Source organism: Ochotona princeps, chromosome 9 (assembly GCF_030435755.1).
Source record: "Ochotona princeps isolate mOchPri1 chromosome 9, mOchPri1.hap1, whole genome shotgun sequence".
In the NCBI taxonomy this organism is placed as follows: Eukaryota; Metazoa; Chordata; class Mammalia; order Lagomorpha; family Ochotonidae; genus Ochotona; species Ochotona princeps.
In genome coordinates this window covers 53442195-53454978 of record NC_080840.1, presented here as the reverse complement: position 1 = coordinate 53454978, position 12784 = coordinate 53442195, and the positions used below count along the sequence as shown (strand labels likewise).

The following is a 12784-nucleotide window of genomic DNA, read 5'->3' as shown; positions in this document are numbered from 1 at the left end:
ATGTGAGACTAACATATAATCAATTGCGAAAACAGAGCTTTTCCACTGAAATCTCAGCACTTTCATCTCGAATTGAATGTGTCAAAATTCAAATAGAAAAAAATGAAATAATCTCCAAAAGTATCTTTAAAAAGTCTGTGGGCTCCATATTCTCAAGAAGAAATACGTAGATTTCCAAAGTAACTTAACTGGAAATTATAATTTTTAATATAAAGAACTGAGTTCATGTATTTTATAGATGAGATTCTAAAAAAAATTAAAGAAGCCAGACTTCATGATCTCGCTCACATGTGGAATCAGAAGAAGCAGAAAAAGTAAAAACACACATACACACACACACTGTCTTGAAAAGTCAAGTGCACAGAGAAAGAGAGCTTAAAAAAGTGGTTACGGGGCAGGAGGTAGCAACTACATAAATAGGAAGATGTAGGTGAAAGGATAGAAAATAGCAGATATACAGGGTGAATAAGCCCACAGAGAGAACATGAGAACTATACTCGATAAAATTTTATTTGGAAGTTTCATGAGCAAGTAGATATTAGTTGCTCTTGTCACACACAAACCAATTATGTGCGATTATGCACATGTTCATTTGAGTCACAATAGCAAACATTTTAGCATCTATTTATTTGCCACAAAGTCATGTTGTAAACCTCAAAGTACATGCAAAAAGTTACTTTACAAAGTAAAAGAATGTTAATGATAATCACTGAAATGTAAAAGTTCAAGGGTCACTTGCATTGAAGAACGTGGGATGATAATGTTCTCAACACAGGCCCCTGGCAGTGGTCCTAGAGGTGCTAAGGTGGTCTGCTCAGAAGACACAATCCTTCCTCCATTGGGACTGAGATAACCAAGCTATATTTCGGAGGGGAGGAAGAGAAATTGCCTTGGCTTTTCCCCATCTTTTTACCAAAGCTCCTTTGCCTTTCCATTTTTTCTCTCCTTTTCTAGAATAGCAAGAAAAGCACAAGTACTGAACTTTAGGGAGGACTGTAGGAACCATCAAACTCTGCTCTCGCCACTCCCAGCTGAAGACTTCCTCCAAGTGCTGGTAATTTCTTCCTATTGAAGAAACACAAAATTGCAGGATTTATGCAATTTAATCACACACTCAATCTTTCCTTCCAGTTTGCAGCATTACATGGATAATAGAAATTCAAGCACACGTGAAAATTCTGCTGAAGCTAGTTGGCCAATATTATTCTTCAGTCTTAAACAAAAAGAAACCAAGATGTAATTGTATTAATGTTTATTAATTTGTATTGGTCTTAGGGATACTTAAATTGCAGGTAATAAATTTTGCATTTAACTTATTTTTTTAGCCTTTTCCTTTATTGTCAGTATTAGTTCTAATACAGCAATAGGTTTTAACAAATAGTATTGTTGGATTGCTGTCCAAATAGAATCTGTGTAAGAACAGAAAGTTCCCTGTGATAGATTCAAAAATCCTACTTAACTAGAAGTAAAAGATTTAAATTTTAAGGATTATATTTTACAGTGCAGTAAGTAGATAAATTTAAGAATTATTTGGGGAAAGGGAATCAGGGAGGTATTATCAAAAGGGACCAAAGTTTTGATAGTATAAACTAAATCCTAGAGTACTACTGGACAATATAGGGTCTATAGTTAACAATTGCAGTATGGCATTGCATACTTGAACATTTGCAAAAAGGGTATATGTTTTAAAATATTTTAATTGATTCATATGTATATATATATATATGCGTTAGTGTGTGGCATTTCAATATATGAGTATACTATGTAACAGTCAAATAAATGGTACATTCATCACCTCAAACCTTTATTGTATCTTTCTGTTAAAAACATTCAAAATCTAAAAGAGTAGGCCCAATGTTCAGTGTTCACAAGAAAATAATAAAAAGGATAGGAAACCTTCATAGATGATGGACATGATTATGGCACAGACTATTATGGTGGTTTCACAGCTGTATGCTTATTTCTAAACTCACCAAATTGTATACAATAAAAATGTTCAGCTTTCTTATGTCAATCAGGCTTCAATAAAGTAGACTTAATACCTAGTTTGAATTATGCTTTTAATAAGGCAAGAGTTCAAAAAATCCAGACAGGTATGAAGTGAAAAGGAATTCTCTTTCCCTTTCTACTATTACATATTTTCTGTGCTCTTCAAAAATATTCTACAAATAAGCACACATCAAAAGAACTTTTAAAGTCCATTTCACAGGAATGGTGTTTCAAAATATCTATATCCTCAATATAGCCCTCAACAACACTTTTCTATGTTAGGTCAAAGCTAAAGTAAATAAGGCTTGTGGTCAGCTACAATCGAAGGAAAGAGCATGGCTTCAGAAGAGCCATAGTATGGATGGCAAAAATGTGCATTGTGCTTTTCATGGAAAATTCAGAAGACAGCCATCTCTATGTATTAATTTCTAAGACTTCAGGCTGGTACCAATTAGACAACATTAAATGAGAGAAAACTACTGTGCTACAGTGAAACACAGAAAGATAGTAAATGTATTTAGAGAATTATTTTGTCCCTAATTAAATGAAATCTAAAATGAACTGGTTATACAAAAACATGGTGATAATGTGATTGTTTCTTTCCTGGCCTAAAAAAACCTAGCCAGACCTGAAATACTGCAAGATGTGCCTAATTAATTTATTTTGCACTTTAGCTACAAAATTATTGGTAATAAAAGGCTTAATTTTGGCAAAAGCCATTATACATAATGTATAATGACCAAGAACATAGTTGATAGCTACTTCTTATTTTAACGAAATTTTGGTTATTTATTTTCAAGAGATTTTCCATCTGCTAATTTGCTTTCCAAATAGCAACTGCCAGGGCTCAACCAGACTAAAGTCAGGAACCCAGAGCCAGGTCTTCCACATGTGCCACAGTGATTCTACAAGAGCCATCAGCTGCTACTTCCTAGAATATGTGTGGACAGGAAACTGGAGTTGAAAATGGAGCCAAAACATAAAATAGGACATCCCAATATTAGATCCCATGCAGGATCTTAAGCAAATACCTTTCCATAGCTTCTTACTTTTTAACCCAACATATAGTATTTCTTATGCTCTTTTTTTCTCCTAAACCTATATTTGGGATCAGTTTACAAGAAACAGGTCACTTTTGTCTTTTAGGCTCTGCTAACATATAGGAGTGACCCAGCCATGAAAAAAATGTTGAACCATCTATATTTCTACATAATGCCTGTGTTCAATGTCGATGGATATCATTTTAGCTGGACCCACGTAAGTTGCTTTGCCTATCCAATTGGGAAGAGAACTGAACAGGCTCTAGGAAGTGTCATAGGATAGAAGGGAATTTCATGGATATCCCATGGAGTGATTCCAAGGAGGCACAAGTGGCCTTCACTCTCTCTTCAATCAGCATACCAAACATTTACTTTCATTTTCACAATTGATAAATAAGATTCATACTTCAAAATAAAATGTGAAAAATCACTGGTCCATGCAAACCCATTCCATTTTGCTTACAAAGAAATGAAGCCAAGAGAAGACAGGAAGCAGGAAGTCGGTGACAAAAACTGAAAACATGAACCTGGATCTCCACAATTGCCTGTACTGCTCTGTTCACAGAGGAAACACTCCCCCCTCACTAATATGACTCATCACTGACCGAGCTACTAGAGTGCATACAAATAGCCTTATAATCATTTTTCTCTGCACTTATTTTCTTAATCATGTCTAGGATCGATTTTGGAGAAAAACAAGGTCAAGGAACTCAAGATTTCATTGCCGTGGAGTTGATGCTAATCGTAACTGGAAAGTGAAATGGTGTGGTAAGTTAGAAACTTACTGAAATTTATATTTGCCAATGCCACAGATTTTACCCTGAAAAAGGATGAGCCTACTGGGACTGTGTGGGGAATTTGCTAATTTATCTGTATATGCAAAATCTAAGATGGATACAGATACATACATTGTGCCTATAATTTGCTATAATTCTTTTGCATTTCCTTTATGATTTTTTAAATTTGAAGTTCTTAGTAACTGAGACAGGATTGTCCCACCCACCTGTTCATGGTCCCAGATTTTCTTAACAGTCAGGGCTGGCCCAAGGGGAAACCAGGAACCAAGAACTCAGGCCAGGTCTCCCACACAGCTGGCAGGGACCTAAGGACTCACCAGCACCACCTGCTGACTCTCGGGTGTGCGTTACTGGGAAGCTGGATCGGCAGCAGCATGTGAACTTGAGCCAAGGCACTCTGAAATACAACTCAGGAGTTCCTAGCAACATCTTAATTTCTGTGCCACAATGCCCAGGTTCTTTAATACATTAAAAGCCACAATTTAATTCTGTCCTGAAAATTACACATTTAAACACAGCCATAACAGTGAAATCTCAGGAATATTTGTCATTCATAAAACTAAAGTGGAAACTGTGATATGTAGTCTAAATGTGGACAAGTGCTTTCACCCTTTTTTTTATAAGACTGACACTGATCCTACCGTCATCTGTCTGCAGTGATCAAAGCTGTCCCATCCCTGTCTAGCACCTAACAATTTGCCAGTCATACGTTCATTGCCACTCACACCTGGGTTGCTTCTGCTGCACTTCTTGTTTCATTGATACCTTTCAAGTAAAGGGAGGATGTGCAATCCTGTTACAAAATAAAGAAGCAGTCAAGTATCAGAGAAATAAAAATGATAAAATTACCTGTGGTTTGTACTTACAGTGCAAAATGCAGAGAGGAAAACGTATTGTCAGGAAGCAGCAGTAGCAAGCTGCCTTTTTTGCAATCTGCATTTTGTTCTCTCAGATTGTCCAACAGGAAGCCATCCTGTAGTTCCACAGAGGCACCATCCCAGACTGACTCATCCCACTGGGCTTTGGGTTCTGTGGTAAATGGTGTTACTCCCATCCCCACCAGCATGAGAAAGAATAGTTGGACAAGGATCCAGACTCCTTCCTTCCACATTTCCTTCTAAGTCGCAGCCCTCAATCAATTAGAATTGCCAAATGAGAAGCTGTCATAGCTGAAAGACTTGTCTCTACACTGCAACAGATGGGTTCAATTTTACAATTACATACTCAGTGATTTAGGCCCTTTCCCTCCATCTAGGAAATTATAATAACATCCACCTCAAGGGATTCTTACAGAAATGAAAGAAACTTGCATGTGTGAAATGCCTAATTCATTTCAAAATTAGTTCCAAACAGGAGACTAAATATGATCAATCTGTTCCTTCCACCCTACCTTCAAAACACAACCAATTAATCTCTAAACCCCAAATCAAGTGGTGAAATAGCCTCTCTCCTTACAGGGGTATTGCAATAAGGAGCCATAGTATAGGTTTAAAAGTGCTTCAATTTATGGAAGAAAAAAGGGTATTTTATAAATACTATAATGTGGCTATGTAAATTTAGGGATTGGTTTCTCTAACCTAGAAAAAGTTGAATTCCAAAATCAGTAGCATTACTGGCATATGGTAGATGATTAGATAGTGAGAGTGTGCCATTGTGAATTAGTGTTCCTTTGGAAGAGGCCAAGGGAGTTTTCACCTCTTCTGCCATGTAAAGACGTAGCTAGAAGACAAAGTTAGAAGGTGCCATCTGTGACTTAAGGGCCCTCCCAGTTGCTGAATCTTCACACCTTCATCTTCTACTTCCCAAACTCCAGAAGTATTAACAGTAGATCTTCATTATTTATAAATTACCTAGTCTATGGTATTTTATAATAGCAACTTAAGTCGACCATGATATCCCCCAAATTTATTATTTTTTAACTCACTTTCACCATTTTCTACGATGGGACTGTTTATAAATTTGTAGCTACATATTTTACTAGTTAGCCAGAGCCTGGATATGTACACAAATTATGTGAGTGACTGAATGAGTAACTGAGCTGGGTAACATTAGCAGACTGGACAGCTCTGCCTCTGTAAATTTAGACTCTTGCCTATATCCAGTTACAAGTGAGAGTCTTGCTTCTGTCTTACTCAACATCTAATTTTTATGCTTTCTTTGATTCCTAGTTGCGATTGGCATTTTCAACTAGAATTTCTTTGATTGTGGCATTTTCTGAAATTTTCTGATGTTTCATGTGACTTAACACTCTAGATGTGCAGGAGATTATGTCAAACCTCAATTATCAAATGATCTTGATAGCTTCTTAGAAGTGATGTAGAGAGGCAGGGACCTGGCTGGGACTGTTTGTGAGCCCCAAGATGTCCAGAGTGAATTGAGCTGACCTCTTGGACTGGCAGATGTGGCCTCCTCCATAGTCTCAGATCCATCCTCCCATAGCTACATGCTTGGTCAGCATCATAAGTAAAATTCAGAATAAACACTCATAGTCAATGCCCAGGATGATTTAAAATACTGTTGAATTAACATTGAGCTGGCAAAAATAACTGTTTCTTTCTCTCAAATCAAGGGATCTCATAATTAAAGAGCAACACATAACACCGCCTTTTACCTTGAAAAATCCATGTCACTGGTGACAATTGCGTACAACAGTACAGTGCACACAGTCTAGAGCATACCCTTGGAAACAGGCACACCCTTCCAATGCTTCATAGCCTCCTAAGGAACTTCAGCTTGTGACAGGAATGTCACTACTCTATGGAAGTCCAGCAGAAGATGTGAAAAGTCAGGGTAGTGAATAAAACCAAGAGTAAATACATAAATTTTATTCATTCATTTGGCAAGTTAGATGAGTGTAGATTCTATGCCAGGTCTGGAAATTTGTCTCTGTCCTCCATGGACTTCATGGAATATGATGTAAGCACTGGCTTTTTCTAAATCAGAGTAAATCCAAGAGAGAGGAAAATAGTTTAGATATTCATACTTAACTCCTTAGTAATTCAAATGTTACCTAAATATATTTTATGATTAGGAAAAAACCTACAGAATGGGAAGATATATATGCATACAAGTCATATATCTGATAAGGGATATGTATTCATAATATGAAAGATCTATGCCAACTCAACAATAAAAGATAAATAACCTAATATTAAAATGTGCAATTCATTCAAAGACACCTTTCTCCACCAAAAATATACAAATAGAAATAAACACATGAAAAATACTCAATGTCAAAAGTCATCAGATAAATACACATTAAAACCACAGGAAGTTACCAGTTCACCCACACACAAAAATGGCTATAATGAAAAACACAATAACAAGTGATGTTAGTGTTAAAAAACAGGACACACACACTTGCTAGTGGTAATGTAAAATCTTACAGCCACATTGAAAAATAGACTGGCACTTCCTCAAAAAGTCAAGAGTAAGGTTCCTTATGGCCCAGCAATTCTAATATAAGGTGTATACCCAAACAAAATGTAAGCATTTGTTCATCAGTGAATTTTAAGAGCTAACAAATAAATGTAGCTCAACTGTCTATCAATGAATGAATGAATTTAAAAAGTGATACATCCACACAATGAAATATTATTTAACCATAAAATGATGCACTGATACCTGCTACCAATTGATGAACCTTGAAAACTTTATGGTAAACACTATAAGCCAGTTATTGCAGCCCAAATGTCATATGATCCATTTATATGAATTGTGAAGAATTGATAAATCTACAGAAGCAGAGTAGATGCTGCTGATGGCCTAAAAAACGGTCGGTGACTGCTAGTGGGTGCAAAGTTTCTATGGAGGATGATTAAAAATATTCTGGAACTAGATTATGATGGTGATTCGAATGCACTAAAAACCACTGAATTGTATACTGCACTAGGTGAAGTTTATGGTATGTGAATTATGGTTGTTATAAAAATAAACAATAGTTCTGGAGGAAGATGACAGCAGCCAAGAAGCAAAAATATAATAGGCAGGGGAAGATCAGACACTACGTCCTGGGGGACTTATTGGGGGTCAGCACCTTTGGCAAAGTGAGAACTGGCAAACATGAATTGACTGAGTATAAAGTTGCCTTCATGATACTCGAATGACAAAAGATTTTAAGTCTTGATGTGGAAGGAAAAATTCACGGAGAGATTCAGACCTTAAGCTTTTCAGGCATTGTCATATAATTAAATCGTGCCAGGGCTTCAGCTCACTATCGATATTCTCCTGGTGATGGACTATGTCTCAGAAGGAGAGCTATTGAATTATAGCTGTAAAAATGGAAGGCTAAGCAGTTCTGATTTAATTCTGCATATATTTTGTAACTCCCTTTATTCTTTGTTAGCATCATAATGTCAGAAAGTAATTTTAATACGTATATTTAATAACATGTGCCTTTGGGTATTTGTTGTTAAGAATCATAAGCTGTTTAGAGTTAGAAAGGACCTTAAAAATTATCTCCTTAGCATACTTTCATAGATGTGCCTATTGGGCATCACAGTTTAATATTTGGTCAAGCTAAATTTATTTATTATTGAAACAGTTAGACTTAGATCTCAGAATTCAAACTCCTCACAATTTATTGCTTTGGGGATATACAAATTCTTAATATGCACCTTAAAATATATATTTAATTCTGAATATAATATTTTATTGAATTATTACTATCTAGACCTTCCTAGTCAACACTAGCTACATTTAGATTGCATTGACGTTTTGGTTTCAGAAATCTGATGTATCTAGAGTACTAACAACAGGCTTCATGAAGGAGGTAGGAACTAGACTTTAAGATTTAGAGGTGGAAGAAACCTCAGCAGACATTTTGAACAGTACCTTAAGTTAACCAATGTTTTCAAAAACTGAACCCCATCTCTTGCCCATATTTTTTCTCATGGCATGCACAATCCCCTTTCTGGAGGATCCATACAATATTGATGATACTGAAAAGGCAGTTTCTCTTATTCCAACCCTAGAGGTATTTATATTATTCCTTAATTCATTCTACATAATGTTAAAAAAAAATGTTTTAGCCCCCAGCTGTAGGCAACTGCCTAAGTTGCCTTGTACCTAGGAACGTGTTACACTACGAAGAGAAAAGCAGCCATTATAAATTCTCACCTTGCACTTTTAGGATCCCATATGGGCATCAATTTGTGTCCTGGCTGCTCCACTTCTTATCTAGCTCCCTGATTGCCTGGAAAAGCAGTTGAGCCCAAGGTCTTGGAACCCTGCACCCATGTGAGAGACCTGGAGGAGGCTCCCAGCTCCTAGGTTTGGATTGGCTCAGCTCTGGCCATTGTGGCCACCTGGGGAGTGAGCTAGTGGTTGGAAGATCTTTCTCTCTGTCCTTCTCTCTGTAAATTTGTCTTTCCAATAAAAATAAATAAATCTGAAAAGACAGAGAGAGAGGAAAAAGAAAAGAAAAAACAAAAGAAGGAAGGAAGAAAAATAAAAGAAGGAAAAGGAAGGAAGGAAGGAGAGGGGAGGGGAGGAGAGCGACAGGAGGGGAGGGGAGGGGAGTCAAGTCTGACGTCAACCCAGACAAGATTTCTTGGAGGACTCCCCAACTACACAGCTGGAGGGATTTAGCTCTGGCACGCAAGGATGGTTTAATATATGCAAACCAATAAATGGGAATACCACATCAACAAAATGAAAAATAAAAACCATATATACATTTCAATAGATGCAAAGATGGTATTTGATAAAATCCAACATCACTTCATGCTAAAAACCCTAAGATAGGCATAGAAGGCACATTGTACAACAAAATCTATGCAATATACAAAAAATAAATCCAGTGTCATACTAAACAAAGACTGAAATTTTTGCGCTGGGAAATCATTGCACACTATACAACCATTAGGGGACTAATATGCAGGATTTAAAAAGTGTTGCAGAAAATCAACAACAATGAAACCAAAAACCCTGTGAAGAAATGAGTGAAGGAAATGAGCAGACATTTTTCATACAAACAAATTCAAATGGCTAATAGGAAAATAAAAACCGCGTTGAGCTTCGACCAAACTCCGGTGAGATTGGCCTACATTCTACTAATTCTATTAACAACACCAGCTGGTGTGGATGTGGAAGAAAGATAGCCTACTCCACTGATGATGGGAGTGTAGACTAATGCAAACATTATGGAAGTCAGTATGTAGAGTACTGAGACAACTGAAAATTGATCTGCTGCATGGCACAGCTATTCCACTCCTGGGATGTAACTAAAGGATATGATATCTGCATATGAGAAAGTGACCTAACAACCCTGTGTTTATATCATCACAATCTACAACAGCAAAGATATGAAAACAACCCAGATTCTCTTCACAACAGAAATGGATAAAGAAATTGTGGCACATCTTCTTTTTGGAACTATTCAGCCATTAAAAAGAGTGAAATTCTACCATTTGCAATGAAATGGTCCCAACTGGAGGCCATTATGCTCAGTGAAATAAGCCAATCCCAAAATGACAAATATTATATGTTCTCTGTAATATAAGGCAATATTCATGCAAAATACAGAACAAATAGATATATGGGTAAACATGTATATACATATATTCTCATGGATGAACTAACAATGAAGACTAACAAACCAGGCAGTGAAGATATGTTGCAGTATGCATCTCTACTCCCAAATAAAAGGACTCCCATTGAAACTGTTAAATATACCTTGAAAATATACTAGATTTTTCTAACATTGCCTATACCTACAATTCCATGATATAATTGAAAAGAAGAATGATGGATTTGTAACTGTTGCCAAAGGACTATACTATTATAACAACACAGAAGAAAATTGGTGCGGGTGAGAATAGGGAGGAAGGAAGGGAAGTGGCATGTTATGGAAAATAACAAGAAGAAAATACAAAAAAAGTAACAATGCTAGACCGTCTAGAAAAAGACTTTGGAACTCAAAGATGTCTAAGGAGGATTTTAATTAAATTTGGCTGTGAAGTATAATAATTCTGTTTAGTGTTCCTTTTTTATAATTTTTAAAGTTATATTTGGAAATTCAGAGTTATATAGAAAGATGACCGACAGAGAGAGAGAGAGAGAGAGAATCTTCCATCTCTTAATTCATTTCCCAAGTGACTACAATGGTCAGAGCCAGGTCAGTCTGAAGTTAGGATCCAGGAGCTTCTTCTAGGCCTTTCGTATGGGTTCAGGGACCCAAGGGCTTGAGCCATGCTCTGCTACTTTCCCAGACCATAAGTAGGGACCTGGATGGGAAGTGAAGCAATCAGGATACAAACTGGAGCCCATATGGGATGCCCAAGCCAGCAGACAGAAGATTAGCCTGTAATGACACGTCAGCCCTATTTAGAGTTTTTTACAACCACCATTTAATAATTAGCGTAATCTATTCCACTTGCAGAAGAGGTGTGGCGTTGGGTCAGCTACCTGAATATGTGCTCACATAGTTGTCTAGCCCCCTAGGTAAGCTTAGGGAGAAAATTAATGCACATAAAAAAATTACAGGCAAGAAACTCAATAAAAATATACCCTCCTACAGGACAGTGAACACAATCCAAATGACTTTTGACAAAAATATAGTTGCAATTAAACATCAAGCAGATACTTGAACTAGGTCTCTGAGATTTCTTCCTCTGTCAGTGCAGACTGTAAGATATTTTCCATTAGTCCAAAAAGTTTTTAAAAGATTTATTTTTATTTTTATTGGAAAGGCAGATATGGCTGGAGCTAAGCCGATCCAAAGTCAGGAGCTTCCTCTGGGTCTCTCATGTGGGTGCAGGGTCCAAAGGCTTTTGGGCCATCCTTGACTGCTTTCCCAGGCCACAAGCAGGGAGCTGGATGAGAAGCAGGGGCTCTGTGACATGAACCAGCATCCATATGGGATTCCAGTGTGTGCAAGGCAAGGACTCCAGCCACTAGGCTACCATGCCAGACCCAATTAGTCCAATTTTAAATCAAAACAAATGTATCAAGCATTCTTTATGGCACAAGTTATTATAAATTCAATCAAAAGTTCTGAAAGACTTAATGCAGTGGTTAAGCTACCAAAAATGCTGGGCGGGCACTGGTTCAAGTCCCAGCTGTTTCACTTCTAATGCAGCTCCCTGCTAATGTGCCTAGGAATGCTGTAGCAGATGGCCCAAGTATCTGGATCCTTATCCCCCATGTGTGGAAGGTCCAGGTGGAGTTGCAAGCTCCTAGCTTTAGCCTGGCCCAGCCACAGTCATTGTAGCTATTTGGGAAATGAATCAACAATTGAAAACTGGATCTCCCCCTCTCCCACTTCCTCTCCCTCATCCTCACCCATTCTCTTTCTCTCTCTGTAACTCTGCCTTTCAAATAAGTAAATCTATCTTTAAAAATTTAATGAGGGGCCACCATGGTGGCATAGCAAGTAAAGTTACCACCTACAACATTGACATCCTTATGGGCATTGGGTCTATGTCCTGGCTGCTTCACTTCTAATCCAGCTCCCTGCTAATCGCCAGGGAAAAGCAGTGGGATCAGATATCCCAGAGGCTTTGGGACCCTGCTACCTGTAGAGAAGAGATACTGGCTCCTGGTTTTTGCCTGTCCCAGCCCTGGCCCCATTATCGCTAACTGGGAAGTGAACCAACAGGTGAAACATATCATTCTCTCTCTCCCTTCCTCCCTCCCCCTCCCTCCCCCTCCCTCCATCCTCCCTCCACCTCCCTCATCTCTCCTGTCCTCCCTCTCACCCTCCCTCCTCCCTCTCACCCCCTCTTCTCATCCATTCTCCCTCTCCTTTCAAATAAATAATCTTTTTTAAATCTCTTTTCTTCTGTTTTTCACTCTCTGTGTAACTCTCTAAAATAAATGAAGAAATATGTTTTAAAAGATTTGATGAGTTTGTAACTAGCTACTGAAGAATTGTTTGGGAATCGGGATAAATGTAAAAAGAAAATCTGCTTGCTTATTTTATTATTTGCTAGACTGTTAAAAAAAAAAAGAAGAAAA

General features: G+C 37.5%; 1 protein-coding gene across 1 annotated transcript in view; it reads left to right on the top strand.

The window, feature by feature from the left end:
• The window catches only part of CPA6 (carboxypeptidase A6), a 281052-nt gene that overhangs the window by 233005 nt on the left and 35263 nt on the right, over positions 1-12784 (top strand). The window contains exons 7-8 of the mRNA XM_004588030.4: positions 3136-3246; positions 3707-3797. Of these exons, the coding sequence (XP_004588087.2) occupies positions 3136-3246; positions 3707-3797 (202 nt within the window). The remainder of the gene's footprint in view (positions 1-3135; positions 3247-3706; positions 3798-12784) is intronic.